General features: G+C 36.2%; 2 protein-coding genes across 3 annotated transcripts in view; one reads left to right on the top strand and one right to left on the bottom strand.

Annotated features, from left to right (window-relative positions):
• Nucleotides 1-26,311, top strand: part of LOC124360834 — a 44,972-nt gene that overhangs the window by 6,000 nt on the left and 12,661 nt on the right. For both annotated transcript variants that reach the window (XM_046814788.1, XM_046814779.1), the window contains exons 3-6: nucleotides 4,979-5,226; nucleotides 8,261-8,500; nucleotides 9,920-10,095; nucleotides 11,772-12,013. In XM_046814788.1, the coding sequence (XP_046670744.1) occupies nucleotides 4,979-5,226; nucleotides 8,261-8,500; nucleotides 9,920-10,095; nucleotides 11,772-12,013 (906 nt within the window). The remainder of the gene's footprint in view (nucleotides 1-4,978; nucleotides 5,227-8,260; nucleotides 8,501-9,919; nucleotides 10,096-11,771; nucleotides 12,014-26,311) is intronic.
• Nucleotides 21,999-23,637, bottom strand: LOC124360847. The gene is made up of 2 exons (XM_046814800.1): nucleotides 22,122-23,637; nucleotides 21,999-22,033 (listed from the first exon to the last, which is right to left on the bottom strand). Exon 1 carries the CDS (start codon nucleotides 23,578-23,580, stop codon nucleotides 22,267-22,269), a length of 1,314 nt encoding a protein of 437 aa, XP_046670756.1. The 5' UTR covers nucleotides 23,581-23,637; the 3' UTR covers nucleotides 21,999-22,033; nucleotides 22,122-22,266.

The following is a 26,311-nucleotide window of genomic DNA, read 5'->3' as shown; positions in this document are numbered from 1 at the left end:
GGAAAATCCCTGAAACAAATGATAAATTTATTAAGTGGCTTAAAATTTGGATTAAATACTGTTTGATATTTTTGATCACTTTTATAGGGATTTCATCATATCCGGCAGAGTTTTTGTTCTTTATTGAGTTTATGGTTTTTTCCACCTCCTCTGCATCAATAAATTTAAAGTTAAAACCTTTTCTAATACATTGTGCCTGTTCCTTTTCGCTAACTTCTGTATTTTGACAATTAAATTCACCGATCCCCTGAACTACATGTACAAAGTATTTATTAAATACATTAGATACAGTTTTAGGACTATACCAACTTTTATTTCCCTCTTGCAAGGAGATGTTTTTAATTTCATTCTGATTTTTTTGCCCAACTTCAGAGTTAATAAGTGCCCACACTGTTTTTTGTATATTTGTAGATTTTTCTATTCTATTTTCAAAATAATCGGTTTTAGCTTGTGTTAATTTTATTTTATACTCACATTTTCTTTGTTTCAAGTCTTTATTTAAAAGAGCATTTGTCTTTCCTCTAGTTTTTTTTAGCCAATTGTATTAGTTCTTTTTTGTCATTTTTAAGATCTTCTGAAATCCAATTTTGTTTACAAATTTTTTCAGTAACTAAGGTTTTAGGAAAAGAAATATCAAAATAATATTGTAAAGTATTATGAAACTCGTCATATTTTTTTTCAACAGAGGCCATGTAAACGTTCTCCCAAGCTTCATTTTCTAGGAGCCTATTAAATTCACTCATGTTTTGGGCTGAAAACTTGCGTATTTCGCGCTTTATAGGTAATTTTTTTCAAACTTTTACCTTTGGATTGTGAATATGCAGCAATTGTCCGTCATGATCTGAGAGACAGATTATTACCCCCTCTACAGTTAGTAAGGAATCATGACAGTTTTTTACTATGAAATTATCAATTGCTGATGCAGAATTTTCTGTTACTCTTGTCGGAAAATTGATAAGATACCTCATGTTGTGACTTTTTAATATATTTTTGAATAATTTGAGTTCATGATCATTTTTTAAAACATTTATGTTAACATCTCCCCCTATAACTATATGATCAAATTGTTTAAAAAAATAGTCAACTAATATGCTTAACCTATCTAAAAATACTACACAGTCTGACCTAGGCGATCTATATACCCCTATAGCCAACATTTTAAAGGAACCAACTCTAGATCTTCATTGCTGGAAACAGGTGGTAGTCGCTGGGAACAAGGTCAGGACCTTAATGGTCTCTCTCTCTCTCTCTTCCTTTGTCATACACAGGCGATGATTAATTTTTATTTTATATTGTACTTTGTGCAGTTATTTTTAATATATATATATATATATATATATATATATATATATATATATATATTAAAACAAACAAACAATATTCTAAGAACGGCACACAAAATTCTTGAATCTTCACCAATTACTAAAAACTTATTTTCAAAACCACCCAGGCTAGTGTTTCGTAGAAATACTAACCTGAAAAATCTTCCGGTACGGCCCAAATTGCCACCTTCTGACATTCAAAATTCAGAAAAGAAGAAAAGTTTTAAGTGTCAACCCTTTAAAGACAAATGATGTAATACTTGCAAAATTATAAAATCGTCCAATTTTTTTACCAGTAGTAAAACAAAGAAAACTTACTACCCTATTAGAGGAGAAATTAATTGCAAAAGTAAAACTGTAATTTATCAATTAACATGTAAAAATTGTGCAATGGATTATGTTGGATTGACAACAAATCTAATGCACATAAGAATGAATAATCATCGTTGTTCGTCTAAAAAACAGGATGAAAAATTGGTTTCACAACACACATTAGGCCACCAACAAAATTTTGAACAATGTTATTCACTGAAAGGTATTTGTAAAGTACCCGAAGATGGAAACAAAATTTACTTAGAAAATTTAGAACAGGCACATCAGTTAATATTAAAATCAAAAGTACCCTTTGGTATGAATAAAAGATGAAATGATAAATTGTTTTTATTATGTATTATTTTTTCTAAATTCTTTCTCTGTTCATGATATTTCTCTTTGGTGTTGATCACATGTTCAACAATTCCTGTTTATTAATGTAAATTTTTATTTATTTACTTTTTTAAATTTTGTTTGCTGTGTTATTTTTTTATTATACCTTTTTGAAAACGGCAAAGCCGAAATATTAAAGGAAATTTTATACCAAGAAGTCCAATAATACATAATATAAATATATACATATACATACATATATAAACTACATGTGGTTTTATTTCTCAAAGTTGTTTAAGGTGAATAATGGTGGTTCGGACTCATTCAAATATTGGTATTGTAAAAATACAAATATATCCTCATTTACTTTTTTAGTAAATGAAATATACTATGGAATTCTATTTTATAATTTGTATTATATCAAAATAGAAAGTAGAGGATATGACTTAGTTTTAAAAATATTGCCATAACCTGGCTTCTGCAAATTTCTTAGTAATAACGCATTTTTCTAAAGATTTGTTTTTTTTCCAAATAATAAACAGAGTTAAAAGTGGACTTCAGATGACAATATCTCCGATTTATTTTTTGGGTGTTTAGATCCAATCTTGTGTTCTAGAAAAATCATTGTCACGTATTGAAAGTGTCCTGCAAATATCTAACCTAGAATACTGGACTGCAGCCTGCCTCAAGCAACGCTTGTGTCAGTAGTTTGTTCTTTTTATTTTTCTGGATTGGATATATGTATTTTCCAAACATCACAGAAAGTAAGATTATTAGGTACAAACAATGTTACATCAATACATTGAAAGACATTATTATTTTTTTTAATGAGAGAACGAGCTAAAAATTCTGCATGTAGTCCTAAAAGGGCCTATTTATTTTTAACCTTCAAATCTGAGATTTCTGCAAAAACCAGTTAGAATTGTGGACTTCAATTCTCTTATGTTCTTTGGGCTCAAAAGATAAGCTTCTAGGAATTGTTCATGGATTTACAAATAATGGGACAGTTAAGCACATATGGATGTGCTCCGCTGATTCTTATTACAAATGAGTTCTAGTTTAACACATTCGCTGCGGCAAAAAGCATAATTAGGGTTACCAGATGCTGAAAAATTGTTATGTAGAAAAAACTTTCCTTGTACGGTGGAAAGGCAGGATTGAAGATCTAAATGACGTTTCCGGCCGAGTTTCCTGGAACTGTGACGTCACAATTTTCAGCCCCTACTGGGGCCGGCCACATATTGTGTTGGTCCTGTACTGTCGAAAGTTGTTGTTATGAGCGTTCTGCTGCTGATATCACTTACTTGTTTCACTGAAAGTCCATATACACTGAATGTCCTTGCCCCAAATAATCCTTCAAAAGGTGTAAGACAACCTTCTCCATATGCCCTACACCATCTACTGTAGTATCTGATTTGCACGTGTACATGAGGAATCTAAGAATAAATCCCTGATGCTCTGTAAAAGTGTACAATTTGACACCAAACTTGTGCCTTTTGCCCTTGATGTACTGACGGAAGTGTAATCTTCCTCTCCACAGTACCATAGCTTCATCGAGAGATTTTGAGGGTAGTAAACATTTCACATTTTGTCGTTGAAGTAACCTACAACGAACTTAATTTTTTCTATGGAGTTTGCAGTACCGGGGTCAAGAGCATTGTTGTTTGTTTTGCAAAAATCCAAACAACGCATAATGGACAAGAATCTGTCCCTCGACATAAAATTACTAAAACACTTGAAATTGAATAAATAATCTGTTTTCCATTAGTCTTGGATTCAATTAATTTTTTTTATTTTGCCTGTGTGCAATAAAACGCCTAAAAATGTCTTCAACTCGGGTACAGTGATGTCTTTCCACACATTTTTTCTTGATTTCGGTATCAAGGTTGGTTTACTGTATACACAATTGAATGCATAAGCATGTGTAAATTTGCAGATATTTTCTAGGAAAACATCGTCAAGTAGGAGTGTGAAAAAATCTATTGGGGAACCAACCCCCGGGACTGAGACTAACAAAGATTCAGTTCTAACGAATTCAATAGGCCTCATACCTGTTGTTGTAATACTCCAAGTTGGAACCTCAATAACAGTAGCCTCGTCTTCACTTTCAGAACATGCAGACGAATTGTCTGAGGAAGAGTCGTCAACAACTCTTTGTATGATATCCACAGAACTATCACTGTCGTAGTTTTGTTCATTGCTGGAGTGAAAGTTAGTCTGACCAGAGGTACCTGGCACTGCAGGATCCATTTTTATAAAAAAAACAAATAATGTAGAAAAAGAATTACACAGTTGATATACACAGAAATAACACACTGAACACTCAAAGATTACAATGGACTCCTATTGAAAAAGAACTGTAACGGGTAAAAGCGAACGAAACTGATCACAATAAAGCGTTGGTCATAACCTAAAATGCGGCAGAGATTCAACAGTCTACAACGAATGGCTGAATCACACTGAGGCTTTGTGTGTAGAGCAGCAAGGCGGCCTCATCTGGGGCCGGCCGCACTGAATGTGTTAACTTCTGACTGAACTGTATAAAATACTACCAGTATGTACATTAGTTGGAGGATGAATGATTCAACACTTACAAAAATTACCCGCTTAAAATATAAGGCAAAAGAATTTTTTTTATGTTTCCAATCAAATTTTGATTTTAGTAGTTTTTATTCAGTGGGCAGTTCTGTTAAAATGAATCAGATTTTTGTCTTTATTTTGAATAGTAGCTATTACATAGTATTGAAAAATTTTAAAAAGTTCAAGCAATTATAATTTAAAATTGATTTAGTGAAGAATTTGAATGAATGAGGTTCAGATACATTGTAGATGCTCCTTACTTATGTATTTAACTTATTCCTTAAATTAAAATCTAACCCTCATAAAAAGTAAAAGGCCACACAAAAATAAAATGTATATTATTGGAATGTTTGATTTTAAATTAGTGAAGATTTACAAGTAAGAAAAATTGCAATTGTTTATATGTTTAAAAACAAAGTTCAATGTTTTAGGTGTGGGTTATGACTTACCATCACTAGAAATAGAAGAAGAAGCAAATCCTTTATGGACACAATCATACTCAGCAAATTCCAACTCTAGTTTTGAACTAGATTTTCTTGGAGAAGGAGGATCTTCTCTAATGGTAAATCCTAGCAGTGTAATGCCTTTTGTATCAAGCCATAGAAGTGGTCCAAAAATCAATGATAATGATGAGGAAACTACTGAGGAGAAAAACAATGACGATAATATATCTTTCACTGTAAGTAGACATCAGCATTTTTTTTTAAATATTTTGAGATGTATACTTGGTTTTTCTTTATTGTAGTGATAAAGCTAAAGGGTTTCTGAACTGTACTCTTTACCCATAGAAAACTAACAGTGTATTCCCTAATCTTTTGTTATATAATTTTGAGAGATGTCTTATTTTAATGTATAATTATTCTTATAAAGTTTATACTTTTTGAATATTTAAACGATGAAATTAAAAAAAAGTTGATATTTTTTCCCTGAATAACCAAAAAGTATGCAATAAACCAAAATATGAATTTGCTGAGCATTTAACTAAGTCTTCATTGCCAATTACTGATGATGAAATCCAATTTCTGTCTGTCTGTACACATGATAACTTTAAAATTAGTTCACCTAGATGGTTGAAATTCGGTGTGAAACTACCTCTACATCGGTATTTAAAATCTTACACATGATTCCATTGGGAGTCTCAATTTCTGTCTGTCAAAAAGTAACTCTGGTTACATTGGTCTTATACATAAGCATGTGGGTAACGATAAAAACACAGAATAAACAAATTACTAAACAATATATTGTGAGGTTAATCATATGACATTTCCTAATAACTAATTTACATGAGTGTTCACTGACATTAGTATATGGACAGGATAGTGAGTGCTCTTAAAAGAGAGGGAATAACTTCTGCCACCTGAAAATTAATAGATTGTCAATGGATAATGGTAATTGGTAATTTACATGGTTTTGCAGATGCATTTGAACTTGGTTCGTACACTTACATGTATACAGTAGGTTTATAAGTAAATTATACAAGTTACGCTAAACTTATTAGATTAAAGTCTAGGATTTTGCTCTTAAAACATATTCATATATTTAGAATTAACCACAACAATAATACACATACACTGTACAAACCAAAGATGATAGACAAGTTATTGCAATAGCTGAATTGTTGGACAGCTGTACAGTAATAACGTGTATTCAGGTATTGTTGCCAAATTAGCAGTGTTGTCAACTCTCAATTTTCAATTAACTAAAAGCAATTCAATTGACGCTTTATTTTTAAAATCTTGTTTCTCAACCTATAATGTTTTTTACTGTAAATGTTTAGTAACTATTTACTTGATTGAATTAAAAACATGATTAAATGTTTTGTTTTTCGAGGAATGCTCATTTAATAATTATACATTACATTTTCTGTCTCGTTTTTCATATGTGTTGATTTAATTAAACATTATTTTGTTTAAACTTTGTGTTTGTATTTTATTGTATTTTGTTTATTATTATCCTATTTCACATTATTGTCTTCAGAATTAAATTTTGTAAAAGTTTTGGTTAAAAAGTTTGCATTTATATACCCATTTAATAAAGTTAATGTACTTCAAATCTTAACAAAACATGCTTTTCAAGACTGAATTTTGCATATTTTGTCTAATATCTCAGAAATGGGTGGTCTTGCAGGTCTGGGACATATTTTATTAAATTTTTCAGTTTATTTTACATAAAATGTAATAAATTTAACAACTATCTTTATGCCATAAAAACATCTGTTTCACATTATTTCCGTCCTTTCCTAGAAAATCGGGTGAAATCGATCGTAAACCGTAGCTTGCTAACAAAGCGTATGAACTTCTTTCATTATTTTGATGAAAGCAAACCACCTGAGAAGTTTGTCAGGTAACTTATAGGACACCCTCTATTAATTGGCTTAACATTTTACGAAGTCTCTCCCATTGACGACGAAAGCGTATTTCTTTCTTTGCCTATGTCTATCTGTATAAACAATTAATTTTGAATTATTTAGTGGGTTTGAATTTGATGTGAAACTCCCATTTCTGCTACCTCTGTATCGTAATTGAAAATGGAGAAAGTAGGTCCATTGGGCCAGTATTTTGTTTACTGTGGGGCCAACACAAAGCCTCCCATGCTGATCCGAAGTCTGATGTGAGTTTCAACTTGTCATAACTTAAAAACTAAACATCTCCCATAATTTTAATACTAAAAATAAGTGTACTGTTTTCACATGCAAAAAGATTTCCAATGTTAAACTACAATTGTGTTTTTATCCGTATTGTAGAAATTAGTATAATAGCTACTAAAGTTGACAATGTCACAAATTTATATAGATTTGTAATATTTCATCTACACTATTTGGAGTAAGTCAATGAAAGTTTATATTGGACTGGAGTGGAGTAGTTTAGTTTAAAAATAGAGAGAAAAAGAGTGCATATTGACAAAAAGTATTGTACTAGGCGGTACCCAGAAGTAATTGGAATAACTGTAATGGACAGGGATTCTGCAACATGTATTACTTCAGCTAGGTGTGTATAGCATAACTCATTCAATGTGGCCTGTATTCTGGGCCTGGCTTATTCTGTGCATTTGTAACAACCGTTTAATTTGCTAGCGCTGATTTGTTATTGTTGAGTTTTCTCTATTGGCAAGTTTAAGTGAACAATGTGCAGCTGTGTAATTTTGTTTTCTACTCGATAAAAATGTTATTGAAAACATTTACTAAGGGAACACTATGGATAAAACTTATGTACTAGTGGTTTGCTCAATTAAAAAATGTGTCAATGTCATTTAGAACCGATGAACAAATTCGACAGCAACCTTTTTCATTCCTAAATCTTCCTTTAAAGTTCGTTGAGCCAAGCTCCAGTATAATCCACTAATATATGACAGTTAATCAGTGTCTTTTAAGAGTTGTTCTGTCCACACCTAATAGCTCCAACCCACGGCAATTTAATTCTGGTTACTTTTGGTTATACTCTTGTAACTTACTTAATATTTTACTTAATATTGCATCTGCTGTATAGACTTCTCATACCTAACATCACTTTTTATTATTCTTCTATATTGTTTCCAGTTTTGTAGGATAGAAAGGTTAAGATTTCTTTTAAAAAGTAATAATTGGTAAAGTGCCTTTTAAAGATTTGTAAACATTTTTAATATTTTGTCAACAAATAATGACTACATAGATTTCAACTTTATTAAAAATGTAGTAATTTGAAATTTTATAAATGTTCAATAAAATTATGTTTCAGACACCAATAAAGAGTGAACTGAACAGCTCAAATGATAATTTATCTAAAGTAGAAATTGTTGATCATGTGGATGTGGAGGAAGAAGAGGAACTAGAAGAAGAGGGCACAGAAGTTAAGGTTAATGTTGAAGAGATTTGTGAACAGACTGTAACGTTTGATCACTCTAAAAATGTACAAGAAATCATTAGTCTTCCATTCGAATTTGTCAGTGTTAATAACGTGGACAAGAATGTCATTGAGGTTTGTTTTATTGTCATGTTTTCTTGAAATAAAATTACATTTTTAGGAAATTTATAATTCATAAAAAAATATTGTACTATTTGTTTAATTTTTTTAACTTGTTTGGGTTTTGGAAGATAAAAGTATATGTAAATTGTATTATACTTGTGCGCATACAAATGAAATAAAAAATGTTCTTTTATTTAACCCATTGAGGGATTAGTTACATAATTCTCTACAAGCCTGGCAGCAGCAATTAAGAATGGACTTTAGGAAATCCAGGATAGTAGCAGCGACTGTCCACTGCAGTCAGTTAAAATTAAATACAGTACAGTGCTTGTAAAACGTTGATGACTTTTAGTAATAAGTCTATATGCTATGTTTATTTCAATTCATTATGGGAAATATCATATTTCAGTAGCGTGTGTGTGTGTAGCTTATCACATGGTAAATAATTATAAAATCAGTTCTAGTAAATCATGTTATGTAAAAAGGATGATGTAGAATAAAAAAAAAACACAACATTAATCAAGGATTGTGTACTGAGTACAACTCTTTTTTGATCAATGCTCCAGACTAAAAAATGTCCACTATATTGGAAACAAGTCAAGGATGAATTAAACTTCCATAAATTGATACTTTAAAACTTCAGAAACACCATTTACAAGTCAGTAAAACTATGTACTCTATCAATTGTAAGAATACAAATCATTTCAATTTAACGCTTAATGTACTACTTACTACCATTTCAAATACCGACACTTCTGCACTGAAATATTTAATTTAAGCAAATAGTCCTGCCACAACTCCCTGCTACTGTTACAATCCTTACTTTCACAGTAGCTCTTTAAGCTTCTTTCCAACATGAAAAAAAGTTGATAATGTGATTAAAAAAATACAAAAATTAAATAGTATATAAATGTTAAAATCTATTAAAGTTTTCCTATTGTTTTGTAAATACTTTTAATTTTTCAAGTAGCCTAGTAACATGTTCATGTTTTACTTGAGAGTTTACATTTATTGCATTATTAACCCGCCAAGTATTGATTAGCTTTTCTTAGTGCTGAGCCACTTTTTTCTATTCGTGCATACTTGCACATTTGTTTGTCCATACTATTTATTTTTAAACTAGGCCCTTACTATTATACTAATTTTTTATAAAATAGGGAGAATAATATAAAAATAAATTAAACAACTTACCTTTATTTAAAATCTGTGTATTAACCATCTTTTTGTAAAATTTGCAAATTATTGCTTTTTAAATTTTTTACTTAATGCTTAAAGTCACATACCTATAAATCAAAATGAAAAACTATTATCTATAAAATATCTCATGTTTATTTGTGACTACAGACCTATAAAACTTTTGACCATAATTTCAAACGATAGAAATAATGAAACCTGTGAAAGTAGCCAATTAGCAGATTTATTGTTTTTTAGGTAACACAATCGAAAAAGATGATTTCGCATAAGCGACATGTTGTCCCATGTGTTGATGATGGACCAGTAAAATCATACCCTAAACCAGCTTATTCTTATTCATGTCTTATTGCAATGGCATTAAAGAATTCACTGACAGGAAGTCTTCCAGTCTCAGAAATCTACAGTTTTATGTGGTGAGTAATCTAACATTCTGATTTCATCTGTGACTGATTGGAATAGGTTTTTAACTCAACAGTTTATCATTTTATCTGTTTGTGTGTGTTTTTTTTTAACATATTTCGTGTTACACTTGATCACAAATCATTTTGAACTTTCACATGCATGTCCATTTCACATTGACTGATCTATGAGTGTGTAAATATATTTCAATGTCAGTTCTGTTGCAATATGTTTGCTGCAATAAATGATTATAAAAAGTAATTGTCATGTAATTAATATTGTATAGAAGTGGCAATCAGAGTAAAAAGTTGAGAGTTCTTAAATTACTGTTTAATATTGTTTTGGAGAAAATTAGAATTCCAAGCTTAAATATTATGAAACTTTTATGACAGATGGTATTGGCTAAGAATCCAAACCAAAACTCTTTAACCCCATCATAGTTTTGTATGTACCATTACGTTATAGCGATTGCATGAAAGTGCTACTGACGTAATACTATATCTATACATTTTATATTGTTCCTGTTTTATACTGTCTGCCATAATATTGTGCAAGCATCATTTCTATGACAACCATGCATGTAGTTCTGGCATTTTCTACTAGATGTCAACACTTCCTTGGTTCTGTCATGAGTTTATTCCTTGTGAGTTCGCCGTAGTCGCACAGTGCAGACAGTTATAGTGTGTTGTTGTTGCATGTGACCCGTCATGGAATATTTTATAGTTTTATTACTACTGTTTATAATTGTACCATGGAAATATCCAATATTTATTAATATCACCGACAAAGTTGATGAATCTGTATGAAATTAGAGCAAATTACTGTATGTACAGAGAAATTGACCAACGAAATGCTCCAAAATTGTTATAGGATATTTGAATGGTAAATAAAACATCATTGGAATAACTTGAATTCTATTGTTGAAAACTATCTCTGTAGTAAATGGTTCAAAACTACGTAGAATTTTGTTTATATTTTTATCTTATTGTCTAATATTGACAAAAATCTACTATGTATAAACATTATGTTATGATTTATCACTTCAACATCAACATCATTTTATAGTATGGCCAGTAAAGTTAACTGTTTACCTCCGTCTGATGATCAACGGCTCAGACATTCATCAATATGACCTGTGAACTGATAAAGATGGCACAGCTGGGGTTTTGTCGAAAGCAGGGCCACCTCAAGCAGGACGCTAAGTAAGCGTTTATCCGAGCCTAACCATTGTTAGATGGCTGGATTCGGATTCCCCTTCGGTCTTGAGCGACACCTTGGTGGTGCCGCCCCTGGAGAGGTACTTTCCCAGTTCATTGGGGATCACCCGAACTAAGGTCAGCCCGTCTCCTAGACCCCGGGGTCGCTGTTACTGTATGTGTGTATCGACTCTTCAATCGACTGTCATTATATAGGTTCGCGTGATCACGGGGGGAAGCCTTCTCCTCTCGCCGTGATCGGAGGGGAAACGGCGATATTCTGTGTAGGCACGGACCTGCCAGATAGTGTCTGACTCATCGTTAGTAAAATAATGATTTTGCTACCTTTAATGATAATTATAAAACTCAAGTCGTTATTTGTAATGTTAAAAAAAAATATTCTTTGTTCTAATTTCACAATTTTACTAATGAATTTAATTTTGTATATTAAAAAAAAGTAACATGTTACAAGTTATTATAAATTTATGTTTCAGCCATCATTTCCCATATTTCAAAACAGCTCCAAATGGATGGAAGAATTCAGTGCGACATAATCTCTCACTCAATAAATGTTTTGAAAAAATTGAAAAACCACCAGGCAATGGTGCAAGTGGTTCACAAAGGAAAGGTTGTCTTTGGGCTATGAATCCTGCAAAGATAATGAAAATGGATGAAGAAGTTGCAAAGTGGTCAAGAAAAGATCCATCAGCAATTAAAAAAGCAATGGTTTGTCCAGGTAAAATAATTTTATTTTGTTCTTTAGTTGAAAAGTTAGCAAGAGATATTTATTTATATACATACATATACATGGTGTTAAAGAAAATTACAGAAATATTTTGGGAATTTGTTCTTCATTTAAAGAAAAAATATATTTATATAAACATGGGTCAGAAATTGTTTGTTTACCTTCTGTATGCAAGTGTTTTTTAGTTTTCATTTTTATTTCATAAACCAATAAAGATAAAAAAAACTCAAATTTAGTACAATTATCTTTCTTTCAGTCTCAAAACAAGAGGAAATTAATATTATATCATGTTTTAAGATGGCCAACAGTTTAACCCTTTCCGCTCGGATGGGCAGCAGTGCTGACCAAATATGGCTTCTCTTAGGCTCGTATTATTTTAGCGCGTACTGTCCACTCAGATCGGATAGGCAGCGGTGCTGTCCACTATGGCAGCAGCGGTGCACGCAGCAGCCACGTCATTGTTGCGTCCCCACCAGCTCGGATTTATTTTCGCCTCGTCATTGATACTGTGCCTTTTAAAAAGTTAAATGGATTTAAAGGTCCAAAGGTAAATAATAATGTAGTCGAAAAGTATTACAATGGAAATGTTATATTTCTATAAACTAACATGAGTTACAATGAGTATTAATAATGTGACAGTAAATAATTATAACATGATAAAAAATAAAATTTAACTGCTTATTATTGTTCCGAATACAAATTTAACTGCAGGCTAGTTGTCATCTTGTTGTTGAAATATCTGAGATGAATGGTACTTTTCAAAACAAACACCGATGTGAAGACCGGGCTCATTTTCACAAGTTTTGCAATAAAACTTCACTCTTTTCCTGGTGCCGCCTTGTGCTCTGCTGCTACACACGACGAAATTCTTCACTTTTCTGCCTTCAAGAGGATATGGTAGATGAAGTTTCCCATTTAGTCGGGAAATGTCTTGCAATTGGGATGGTCTTCCTTTTTTTATTTGTGTTCCTTACATCGCCAACAAGCTCTAATACCAGTAATTAATAATAATACCAGTAAAACCAGGTATTAATACTGATATATTTACACCATAATTTGTAGTTATATTTACACTGATATCTACAAAACTTCATTTACACTAATATTTAATAAAATTGCACAATACTAAGAATAATAAACAATCCGTTCACTAGTGACAATGTGGTTAAAAGCGCGCTAAAACGAAAGCCTAGAATGCAATATTGACCAGATGATCAATTTCCAAGCTTTGTAATGAAACAGCTGATTGATCTTAATGCGTTGTATTATAAAAAAATACGTCAGAATAAAAAAAAAGAGTTTATAACTTGTGGTCAACGGTGCTGTCCATCCGAGCGCTAGTAGGATTATTCAACGGACAGCACAGCTGACCATCCGATCTCTGAGGACGGCAACTCTAAAAATATACACGTGCGCTAGAGGAAATGGCGGTGGCCAACACTGCTGCCCATCCGATCTCTGTGGACATTCTAACATTACCGCTCCGAGCGGAAAGGGTTAAGATTTTAAAGATTACTGGCATAAAAACTAACATTATTAACATTTTTAAAGAATAATTGCTAAACCTAATTACAAACATTTTTACACCTAAAATGTAAAAATTGGTCAAGAAATAATGTACAGTGTCGCTAGAAAGTTTAGGGACACCTGTCTGAAAGAGAAATGTTACAGTTGGCCCTAAACTAACTAATTTCTCAATGCTATTGATTGTTGGCTGTTTTAAGGACATCAATTCAAGTTTTTATTCAAAATTTCAATATTTTATCTCCAAAAATGTGGAAGAAGCATGCATTAATGTATTTTAAGGAACTGCCAAAAAAACCTTGTTTTTTAGATATTTTATTTTTATAACTTCTTAACGGCTTGCCATATTGTAATGAAACTTGCACAGTACTTTTATTATAATATGATGATCATTTAAAAAAATATGTCATGTTACAAATAAATTTTGTACTCAACTGGTCAGGGTACAAATAAAATTTTATTTTCGAACATTTTATAACAAAAAATGTGAGTTTTAATTTCGCTTCTACAAGTAGACGCCTTCATTTACAGACATGCGGTCTGCACGTCATTGTTCCTCTGGCGGTTGTTTTGTGAAACAAGCCTGCGCGCGCATTCCACACTGCCATTGTGACAGTTGTACTGCAATCTTCTTTGTGATTTGTTTATTTCGCTGTTTTGTGAAAGTTAAAGCTGTGATTATGGGCCGCTCATCTGTGTCCGAGGACATTAAATGGCAAGTTATCGGTATGTATAAAAACCGGTAGTTCATACCGAACAATTGCATCCAAGTTACATGTGTCTAAAACATGTGTTGAAAATACAGTGCGACGTTTTAACCTAGCCGGTACCGTGATTGATGCCCCGCGGAGTGGTAGGCCACGTAAAACCACGCCTCGGCAGGATCGTAAGCTACTCGTGATGAGCAAAAAGGACCGAAATGCAAGTGCACCTGATTTACTAAGCAGCATGAAACAAGATGATGATCGTTACAATGTGAGTGTAGCAACTGTGAGTTCCAGACTTAGAGATGCAGGTATGAAATCATTTTTACGCTATCCGCAAACCTTTGTTAAATGACAAGGCCAAAAAGACACGCCAAGTTTGGTGCAAGGCTCGATTAGGGTGGACAAAAGAAGCTTGGCGGCGTGTTTTGTTTTCTGATGAAAGCCGTTTTGAACTATTTCCAAGGCGCAGAGTTAGGGTACGACGTACCAATACTGAAAAATTTCTACCAGCATGTGTAGCGCCTGCAGTTCAGGCCGGTGGCGAAGCAGTAATGATATGGGGTTGCATTTCAAGTGAGGGTCCTGGGGAGCTTCAGTTCGTTGAAGGCACAATGAACAGTATTAAATATTGTCAAACTCTAGAAGAATTCATGTTACCATCTGCCAATAAATTGCTTGGTGAAAATTACATCTTTCAACAAGACAATGCACCGTGCCACAAATCAAGACACACACAAGAATGGTTCAGTAATCATGATGTTGAGGTTCTGAAGTGGCCACCACGAAGCCCGGATCTTAATCCGATAGAAAATTTATGGAATACCATGGCCAGTCGTCTAGCGAAGAACAAACCCAAGAACAAAGCTGAACTGAAGTTCATGTTGGCACAGATATGGCGGAGTATCAAGAAGGAAGACTGTCTGACACTCATTGATTCGATGCCAAAACGGATCAAAGAATGTTATAAAGCTAATGGAGGACCTATTGATTACTGATTTGTATGTATTCATGTCCATTTTACTATTTTGTATAATTTAAATATTTGCTTCCATTAAAAACAAACTTTTGTCAGAAATTTGTGTTTTTTTTAAGCCTGTCCCTAAACTTTTTAGCGACACTGTAAGTGTAACAGTTTAACTTTTGTAATGCACTGCAAAATTGTCATTGTTTATGGCATCATTAACCGTGGCTACTGAGCTGAGAGGACAACTACCTGTAGTTTCACCTGAGCTAAGCAAGAGATCAGTATGGACCACAATTAGGTTATTTAATGTGGATTTAATTAAAATCTAAAATATTTAAGTATGAATTATATGGAAGTTTTAAGTAAATTTGTCAGGTATAAATTAGCCAGTTTGAAACTGCTTGATTAACCCATTGCGGATCGTATTGTTTTGGCGTGCGGGCACCAGCGGCCACAAATTAATTAACGGCCAGCAGCCGAACAAACAGCAATGGTGCACCACATCATATCACTCGCTATTGTATACTTACTTCATATCTATGTTGAACTGGATTCTGGTTTATAAAAATATCTCCATCTATATTCTTAAAAACAAAATAATTAAATACAGTATATTGTTTATGAACTATTGTAATAAATATCGATCAAGTTCAGACAACTGTAAGTTTTCCATTTCGATCAGCTCATATTATGACACGCAAATTATACCATGAAATACGATACTAGTTACTATTATAATAACAGCTGAGGAAAACAACCAATCTATCGGCTACAAATTAGTAGCAGAATTCAGCAGGACAACTTTCTTAAAAGGAGGTGTTGCCATCTATGCAAAAGAGTTGCTTCAGGAGAAAATTGAAGCAATAAATGTTCATGACCAGTGCATTGAGCTATTGTGTGAAGTGGCAGTCATTAAAATCAAAATAGGAAAAATTACCACCTTCATTATGGGTGTGTACAGAACAAACAGAAACTTGGTTCAAGGCCTGGAAATCATAGCTCAGATCCTTCAAAAAATACAGGCAGAAAAGCATCGTGTCATCTTCATGGGTGACATTAACATAGATTCTCTAGATAAGAAGCATGACTACATCCTAATGCAAGACATCCTAAAAAGCCATGATATGAAAAGACTCGATTTACTACCCACAAGGATTACACCAACTTCAAGAACCTCCATTGACTGTGTTTGCACAAACATCCCACAAGAGGAGCTTGATGTTCATGTCATTAACACAGGAATTTCCGATCACACAGGCCAACTATGCACACTAAAGCTGAACAGCACAAAACTCCAGGCACCTTCTACCATGGAGCGTAGGCACATGATCAACAGAAATCTTTATAAGCTCAAAACATGTCTCGGCCAACAAGACTGGACAGAAGTCTACAGTTCTCTGGAGGTTAACAATGCCTACAACAGATTTCTTCAGATACTGACTCATGTAATGAACGAGGCTTGTCCGATGGTTAAATCAAGAACAATGCCAAAGCCAAGAAAATTAATGTTAATTGACCCTACAACAATTCACCTAAAAGGAATGCTGGTTAAGGCCCAAGACCAATACAATGCAACAGGTAGTGAAGAGTATAAGATTCAGATTCAGATTCCTTTATTTGTCATTACACATTACAGAATGCAGGACAAGTGTCGACAACAACAATAAATTAATAAGTTACAACAATTAATAACAGTCAATAATTAAGAAAGTTTATGTCATAATACTCTTGAACACAGTACAGACATTCATCCAATAAAATATGCTTAATACTATTCTTAAATTTATTTACAGGCAGCACCTTAAGATGTTGTGGTAAACAATTGTACATTTTAATCCCTTGGTAGACAAAACTATTTTGAGTGAGAGTATAACAACACCTCTTTGTCACCAAATGTTGCCTGTATCTTGTGTTGTGTTCATGTACTGAGGTGTAATCCTCAAGAGTAGACAAATTGTTTCTTATGTACATTAAAACAGACAATACATAAATAGATGGCAGGGAAAGAATTCTTGATTTTATGAAGAGAGGTTTACAATGTGTTCTAGCTGATACCCCACATATTAATCTGATGGACCTTTTTTGCAACACAGAAAGTCTCTGAGCTCCATGATAATTGCCCCAGAGGGAAGTGCCATAGGACAATAGGCTGTGAATGTATGCATAATAAACACATAATAAGGTATCTGTGCCTACACTATCTTTCAGTATCCTAAGTACAAATATACCCTTGCTAACACAAGTAGATAAGATGTTTATGTGATTTTCCCATTTTAAATTAGATTGAATATTAATTCCAAGAAATTTTAAACTACTGGTAACATCAAAGTGACTTAAACTAACAGGTAAGTCAACAACCTTCTCCATGTTAATACAAAGCTTGTTAGCAGCACACCAATCATTTATTACTCTGGTTGAGTAGAGTAAGAGAAATGCATCAGCGATAAAAAAGGAATATGACTTGAGATTAAGACTACTTAGAAAACAGGCCACAAAAAACGCTGTGACCGAAGCTGATAATAAGACAAAAGCTTTATGGAGGGTAATCAACTCTGAAAGAAAACCTAAAGAAAAAATAAACCTCCCGACTGAACTTGATATACAAGGTACACTCTCATTTGACCCAATAAAGATGGCAGACTATATGAACAACTTTTTTGTCAACATAGCTGATGACACAATCCATAACAATGGACAAACTACTGGCCAAGGAATGTTACTACCAGTTGACAATCCAGATATTCCTGTGTTAGACCTCTACCAAAAAACCAGACAGGAGGTGTCTCGAGTTATGGATAGTCTGAAACCAAAAACTTCATCAGGCTATGATGGAATCTCAGCAAAGCTTTTCAAAACTTGTAAAGAAGAGCTGATTAACCCCATAGTAGACATAGTAAACAAATATTTTTTGTCTGGAAACTTCCCATCTGCTTTAAAAATGGCCAAAGTCTACCCATTGTTCAAACAGGGATCCCCAACCTAAGCCTCAAATTATCGACCGATTTCTCTAGTTCCAACATTCTCTAAAATAATTGAAAAACTGACACTAACCAGACTCATAGACCATGTAACGACAAATGGACACCTTACAACCCAGCAACATGGATTTCTGAAAGGCAAGTCAACAACCACCGCCCTAATCTGTCTGGTAGAATTCCTTATTGATCAACTTGAAGACGGCAACACCACCACTGCTATACTACTAGATTATAGCAAGGCTTTCGATTGCCTCAGCCACGAACACCTCATGGCTAAGCTTAGTGCGATAGGTGTAACAGGAACTGCCTATAACTGGTTTCACAGTTACCTGACAGGGAGGTGCCAAATGGTTTTTTTTTTTTTTTTTTTTTTTTTTTTTTTTTCCTTCTGAGGGAAGAGGACACTTTGTCCCCGCACTTAGTCCTAAAAGGACCTTTGCGCCTCCCTTACTTTTATTTGTGCCCTCAAAAACCGAGGCTTTTGCAAAAACCAATCAGATTTAAGGGCTCCTGTTCTTTGATGTCCTTGGGGCTGAGGAGGTATGCTCCCAGGTATCTTTTCCTAGTCTCTACGATGGCAGGACAATCCAACCAAATGTGCTCCGCTGACTCCTCCTCCTCTCCACAGAGTCTACATTCGCTGCTCCGACTAAGGCCTACCTTCAAAAGGTGCTTTCTCAGAGGGCCATGTCCTGTCAACATTCCTAATATCAGTCTTATATCCTCCTTATTCTGGTCTAGGAGAGCTGTCCATCCTTTTGCATAAGGAGAGATAAACATTTTGGATATTCTTAAACCCGAGGCTCTGCTCCAATTCTTATATCTTGTCCTCTTTTCCCAATCTTTAACCAGAGCTTTAATGCTGGAGAAGGATATTCCACATCCTGGCTCTGGCCCCACCAATATGGATTCCGCTCCCTTTTTGGCGAGGATGTCCGCTTTTTCGTTTCCATGAATTCCTTCATGACCCGGCACCCATCCGAGTGTTACTCTATTACTTGTTGCTAGCTCTGCTAGGGCCTTCCTGCATTCCCAGACCGCTTTCGAATCAATCGAACAGGTATCCAGTGCCTTCAGTGCAGCCTGACTATCAGAGAGTATAAGGTATGATAATCCTTTAGTCCCCAACTGTGTGAGTCTTCTAGAACATGAGTCTATTGCCATGACCTCCGCCTGAAAAACTGAGGCATGTCTTCCCAGGGGCACAGCCATGTCAACTCCAGGTCCATGTATTCCATATCCTGCCCTTGAGTCTAGGAGTGAACCATCGGTGTAAAACTTCAGGACTCCTTTTTTTGGGTAGGCCTCCCTTTTAATCCATTCCTCCCTACTTCCGATAGAGACCGTGTATGGTTTTTCAAAGGAGTATTTCTTAACCATAGTATCAGATACTTTGGTTAGCATTTCAGCCTCAGGGAAATTTTCCAATATCTTCATATGGCCTTCTAGGGAGGTAACATTTATTACCTTTGTCCCTAGAAGCTTCATTGCGCTCATCGCAGCTGTTCTCATCACTTCCTGGCCAAGAGGAGTATAACCCAGAACCGCTTCCATTGCTAGTGTTGGGCAGGAGCTCATTGCTCCTGTGATGCTTAAGCAAGCTAACCTCTGAAGACTCTGTAGCCTTTTTGCAGCTGTTGTTTGTTCGACCTTCGGCCACCATACTAAAGCAGCATATGTGACCATTGGTTTCACTATGGTTTCGTAAATCCAATAAATCATTTTGGGTTTAAGTCCCCATTTAAATCCAAAGAGTCTCTTACAGGCCCCAAGGGCCATTATTGCTTTGGATATCTTGTTTCTAATATGGGAGTTCCAAGTGAGCTTCTCATCCAAGATTAAACCCAGATACTTCACTTCTTTTGTTTGGTTTATGCTGATTCCCTCCAGGACCGGTTTAGCTAGCTGGAATTTCCTTTTCCTGGTAAAGGTAATCATGTTTGTTTTTGATGGGTTGATCCGCAGACCTTCCCCATGACACCAGTTGCTTATGAAGTTCAGTTCTGTTTGTAATTGGCGTTCCAGCCTGCCAGTGTTTTTCCCTTTGATCATAAGCACTAGGTCATCCGCATAACATAGTAGCCTTATCCCCCTCTTCTCTGCTTTTCTTAGGAGATCATCCACTACCATCGCCCACAGGAGAGGAGATAAGACTCCCCCCTGGGGGCAGCCTCTTTGGGCCGTGATCGCAGCCGATTCGTCCCCGTACTTGGCTTTCACCTGTCTGCTTTTTAGGAGGGCTACTATCCATTTGACTACGTCTGAGGAAACTCCAAAACGTTCCATCGCAGTCTTCATGGATTGATATGCTACTCGGTCGAAAGCTCCTTCAATGTCCATGAAGACGCTGACTAGGGCTTCCTTTTTTTTCGAAGGTATTCTCCACCTCTCTCACTAAACTGTGGAGAGCAGTGGTGGTTGATTTTCCTTCTATGTATGCGTGTTGTGTGGGACTAAGTGGGTGTTCCAGTAATATTGCGTCCCTTATGTGTCTATTTATTATTTTTTCCATAGTTTTCACCATGAAGGAGGTTAGGCTTATGGGTCTATACGAACTGGGTTTTGTTGGATCCCTGTCATTTTTCCGCAAGAACACCACTAGTGCTATCCTCCAATTCTTTGGTATATATCCTAGGGCGAAACTGCTTCTAAATAGAATGCTAAGGGTATTTAGTAGAATGTCCAGCCCCTCTTGAAGCAGGGCTGGAAAAACTCCATCCGCCCCAGGAGATTTAAACGGCTTGAACGATCTTATCGCCCATTTAATTCTTTCGTGTGTGAATAGTCTGTTAGACACCTGTCTGGCTTTTGCCACCTCCCGACTGGATCCCCCCCCCATATAGAGAATAAGTATCCTCATTACGAGTTAGTTGACCCCCCGGGAAGTGTGTCTCCAGAAGTAGTTCTAAGGTCTCCTTCCTGTTCATTGTTAGGTCACCGTTGTCCTTTACTAGAGTCCCCATAGGATTTGTATGCTCCGTTTGGAGAGTTTTTTGAAGCCTGGATGCCTCGGGAAGACTGTTGATATTTTTACAGAAATTCCTCCAGGTTCTTCTTTTATTTGTTCTTAGTTCTTTCTTATATTCATTTTGGGCCTGTAGATAAGGGAGCCAGTCGTCTGTCCTTTTTGCCCATTTTAATAATTTCCTCGTTTTGTTTCTTAATGTTTCCAACCTCCCAGTCCACCACGGCACATCCCTCTTCAACCGGTTTTGCCTGGGAGGACAGTTTTTCTCGTAGGCCTTTATTATAGCTTGCTCTACTATTTGTGCAGACCTTTCTAATTCAAATTCATTTCTCTGCAAGGGTCCTATTTCTTCCAACTCTTCTGCCAGGGACTCTCTGTAACCTCTCCAGTTGGTCGATTTAGGAACCCTGTGGGTCACGTATCTTTCCCCTGTCTCCTCTATGTCGAACCTAATTGGACAGTGGTCCGATAGTGAGGCCTCCTTGGAGACGTGCCACCTTACTATATTTATGTTTTTTAGTCCTGTAGATAGTGTTATGTCCAGGACTTCTTTCCTATTTCTAGTCATAAAGGTTGGGCTTGACCCTCTATTCTCTAACACTAGATCATTGCTGAACATAAACTGTAGAAGTTCCTCACCTCTCTTGTTTGTGTTCGTACTTCCCCAATACGTGTGGTGAGCATTGCAGTCGCAGCTGAGAATGAGGGCCGAGCCTCTGTCTCTGCAGCTCTGCAATAGTCTTTCTAGTTCTTTTGGTGGGCAGCTTGTTGACGGGTTGGGGAAGTAAGCTGAGGCTATAGTAACCTCTCTGTCCCCTTGCAGTGAAGTCACCTTCACTGTAGCCGCCACCAGATCCCTTGTTATTAGATCTGTAATCGGAAAGACTGTTATTAGTTTTGAAGTTAGAATACAAGTTCTTGGGTTTTCAATTGTTCGATCATAAATGAGATTACCTACCTGAGTTGTCAGTCCTCTGATGCAACCTCTATAGATCCAAGGCTCCTGGATTAGGGCGATATCCAGGCCTGTTGAGATAAACCTTCTTCCCAAGATGTCAGTTGCGCCCTTTGCATGGTGTAGGTTATTTGTATTAGGCGCATACTTACGCCTTCTTCCCACCTCCCCCAGGTGGTCCATCCCCGTCTCTTCTTCTGGATTGCTTGGAGACTTTATCCCCTTTTCTTCCTCGAGCCGAGACGGATGGTCCTTTGAGTGAAGGTCCCTTCTTCAAGAAGAGAGAACAGGTGGGTCTTTCTTCTTCGACCGCTGCTCTGGCTTGTGGAGTAGACCTTTTAGGTAAGGTATGTACAGATTGCTCTGACACCTTCGTGGCCTCCTCCACTTCCATCTCTTCAGCGGTCATTTTTTCTGTGGTGACCGTCTCAGATTTCTCTGTAGTCCCCTCTTCCCTTGTGGGTTGTTCTATGTTTTCTTGATGTTTTTTCTTCAGTCTAAGCTGAACTTTCCCAAACTTGTAGCCGATCCATGGACCTTCCTTCTCAAGTTTGTTCGCTGTAGCGCAGTCGACTGCCAGGGTGAGTAGGACAGACTTCCCCTCGTCGCTTCTCCGCAGAACATTCCATTCTCCGACAGATAGCTCTTTGTTTTGTCCTTTTAAGAGCTTCATTATCTTTTCGGTTGTGTCAAGTATGCTGTCAGGAAGATAGACAGTCGCGATTCTCGCACGAGGGATTTCTTCCTCTGGTACTATCCTTAGACTGGCCTCTTCCCAAGGCTTTAGGGAGTCTTGCTTTCCTTTAAGCCATTCTGCTGTTTCAGTGTTTTCGCAGGTGAAGATTAGAACCCCTTGTCTCCTGTTGATACCGTAGAATCTTGGAGAGTAGGGACCCTCCTGTTCCTCCACGATAGCTTCCAGGATGAAGCTCTGGATCTTCTCCATCTGTTCGGTTGTGAGTAGTGTCTCGGGAAAATTGGAGTGCAAGACCCCTACCCTTATACCAGCTACCGCTTGTTTGTATGAAGGTTTCTGGGGTTGTCCAGATTGCTCCTTGCGTTCCCCTTGATTTCCTTCGTTCTTTGTTTTCTTCCTCTGATGGGCCTCCGGAGTGGATCCATCAGAGTGAGGTCTTTTCGGTTTCTTTCCCTCTTTTTGTTTGTTCAGTTTCTTGTTTCTTTCTTCTGGGATTGGTTTTAAGGCCAATTCCCTGGCTTCTTCTTGGGAGTACCCTCTTTTTCGGAACCAGACCATGCGTTTCCTGGCGGCTCCACATAACTTAGGCAGTGCTGGGAGCTGTCTCTCGACTTTTGCTCCCTCTTCCTTCTGGTGATCGCCCTCCAGTATCGCATCTTCTTCATCTGTTTCGACTCTGACCGAGTCGGAGGCTATTGGACTTCTACTAGGAAGTCCGCCTGTTTTTTGGGTTTGGTCAGGATTGCTAGGGTCAGAGCCCATCATCAATCCCTCTGTGTTTCGTGAATTTTCATCCACTTTTTGAGTGCTACAAGAGCTCTCTGGTTTTATTTGTTTTTCTGTAAATTCTGTACTCATTGTGTTCCCACGAGTAGCGGAGATCTAAAGGTCACCCCAAGCATTGTCCCGCTCTACCTGGGGAAGGCTAGGTTTAAACTGGAGGTCGCCAGGTATCCAGAGTTCGCATATTTACGACCAAGCTCTCCCTTGATCACGCAGCCCTCGGCATATGCTGTTCCACCTTGGCTTGGATTAACAGAAGGAAAATTAGAATTAGAATAGCTTAAGATAGATTGTTGGGAAGATTACCCGACAGGTGAGAGTAGTGGGAAAAGAAAGTTAAAAATTTGGATAGTTCAACAGAAAGCCCGCCAGATCAGCTCAGCCTGATCGGAATTATAAAAGAAGACAAGATTTGGATCAGGCAGTTCCCAGGTGCACGCGCACGAAAAGTACAGCACTCAAGAAGAGAGAAGGTGGCTGTGCGTGTGCTTCGTGGACGCTCTGGCTTGGCACATGTGTTGGGGTATGAAGACCCCGCCACTTCGCACCAAATGGTTGAACTTATGCATAATAGCAAGGGGATTATGCAACAAATCAAATCGGAACCAAAAAGCATCACACGGGGAGTTCCTCAAGGGTCTGTACTGGGTCCAGTACTTTTCATTTTATTTACCAATGACTTTCCAAGATATCTAAAAGACTATTGCAGATCTATAATTTATGCAGATGACACTGTATTGCTATTGGGCAACAATAATCCAAAACATCTTGAAGTGACCTCTTATATTGCTCTTAACATGACAATTCAGTATTGCCATAGGAATGACCTCGTTGTAAATGAGACAAAAACTAAGCAACTTATTTTAGGCAAGCACAGAGAGGCTGTAGGCAAGTTACCTGACCTTGAAGAAGTTACTGTTGCCAAATACTTGGGAGTAACAATTGATGAAAGCCTCTCCTGGACCCCCCACATCGATCTCCTGTGCAGCTAAGTGAAAGCCTGTTTGTAATTCGCAGGATTAAGAACATCTGTGACGTGGATACAGCCAAGATCGCCTATTACAGCCTGTTCGAGACCCATTTACGCTATGGTATTGAAGTATGGGGAGCGACTACAAGTAATCTAAGGTAATCTAGAACGAGTGCTCTTGCTCCAAAAACGTGCTATAAGAATACTTGGAGATCTCCAGTCAAGAGAAACTTGCAGAAGCAAATACAAAGACCTAAAAATCCTGACTGTAGTAAATCTGTATATCTTGGAAGTTGTAACATACTCACATCTGAAATCATTAAGCCCCATAAGAACCGCAGCTCAGATTCATGACTACAGCACAAGACATTCAGCCTTCCTACACACCACCGCACAATGACTGAGAAGAAACCCAGCTATGCAGGTGCCAGAATGTGGAATGTCCTTCCTCCAGAGCTGAAGACTGCAAGCATTCAACAGTTTCGTCACTTGCTGAAGAACTGGCTTCTTGACCACCCATTTTATTCCATGACTGAGTTTTACGGATGGCGACAATCACAGGATTTTGATCCTCTAGAAGAAACATTTTTCACCATTCTATTTACTATTGTTATTGATAGTATATGTTGTTTTTTATTAATTAATGACACAAATTCTGTACTTAAAGTTCATGAATAAAGCATGCTGACTTCTGATCAGAAGCGCTAAAAAGCAGAGAGTAAACACATATGAATGATTTTTGAACTTCGACATACAACTGCGATCTGTAGAATATTTATAAAACTTTTGAAAACTCTGAACATAGACCGTTGTTAAACACTCATAGTTGACAAGTGAAGACGATCGCCCAATCTATCTGACATTAATAGAACTATTTGGAGGGAAACTTAAAAGCAGACCGCTTTTGCGACCTGAGCTCATCATCCGGCTGCTGCGTGACGAGCACAGCTCGTCAGTGATCCGCAATGGGTTAATATATATTGTGGATTAATTTTTTCGAATATGTTTCCTCTTGCATTAATTCTCTTGTTTTCATATTATACCTAAGAAGGAGACCTAGTAACCCGTATAATCATACCATCAGTAACAGTTATAAGAGCTGTCACTGCTACCCTTCTAAATATATGGAACTCGCTGTCCTGCTCTTTATTCAAGTTAAGACATGCAAATGGAATTGCAGTAATAAACCAGTCTCCATACAAATGATTAAATTCTGCTTCTTAGTTGAATTTCTTGTATCACTTAACAATGGGATTTGTCCAAACAATGCTGTTCATTTTTATTGGTTTCTGTAAACAAATTACAATTAGCTCAAACTATTTAATACAGCTCCTCAAATCTTACTGATATATCATGTATGAGAGTGTGAATACAGCAACCATTGGCCTTCCTCTCCACTGCTTATTATCTTAAATGAAAATGAATGCATAGATTCACGAAAGTTGTAACTCAACACTTAATCAGTAATGGCACTAACGTAACGTGTACATAATGCAAGAGGTTTATAAGTCTTGTAACATTCAATCTGGCTTGTATTCCAATTACTAGATAAGAGTTAAATAAGACTTGTGAACTTGTATTTTATATGATTCAGATAGTACATAATATTTAATAATAGACTAAATTTTCCAGGTAGTGTGGTAGTACATAATATTTAATAATAGACTAAATTTTCGAGGTAGTGTGGTAACATATCAGATAGGCCATGTTGTAGAGAGGAGCCTTGGTCCTTTTAGTTACCAT

Source organism: Homalodisca vitripennis, chromosome 1, assembly GCF_021130785.1.
Source record: "Homalodisca vitripennis isolate AUS2020 chromosome 1, UT_GWSS_2.1, whole genome shotgun sequence".
NCBI classification, from domain to species: domain Eukaryota; kingdom Metazoa; phylum Arthropoda; class Insecta; order Hemiptera; family Cicadellidae; genus Homalodisca; species Homalodisca vitripennis.
The sequence above is the reverse complement of the archived record's forward strand: the minus strand, read 5'-3'. Positions and strand labels throughout refer to the sequence as shown.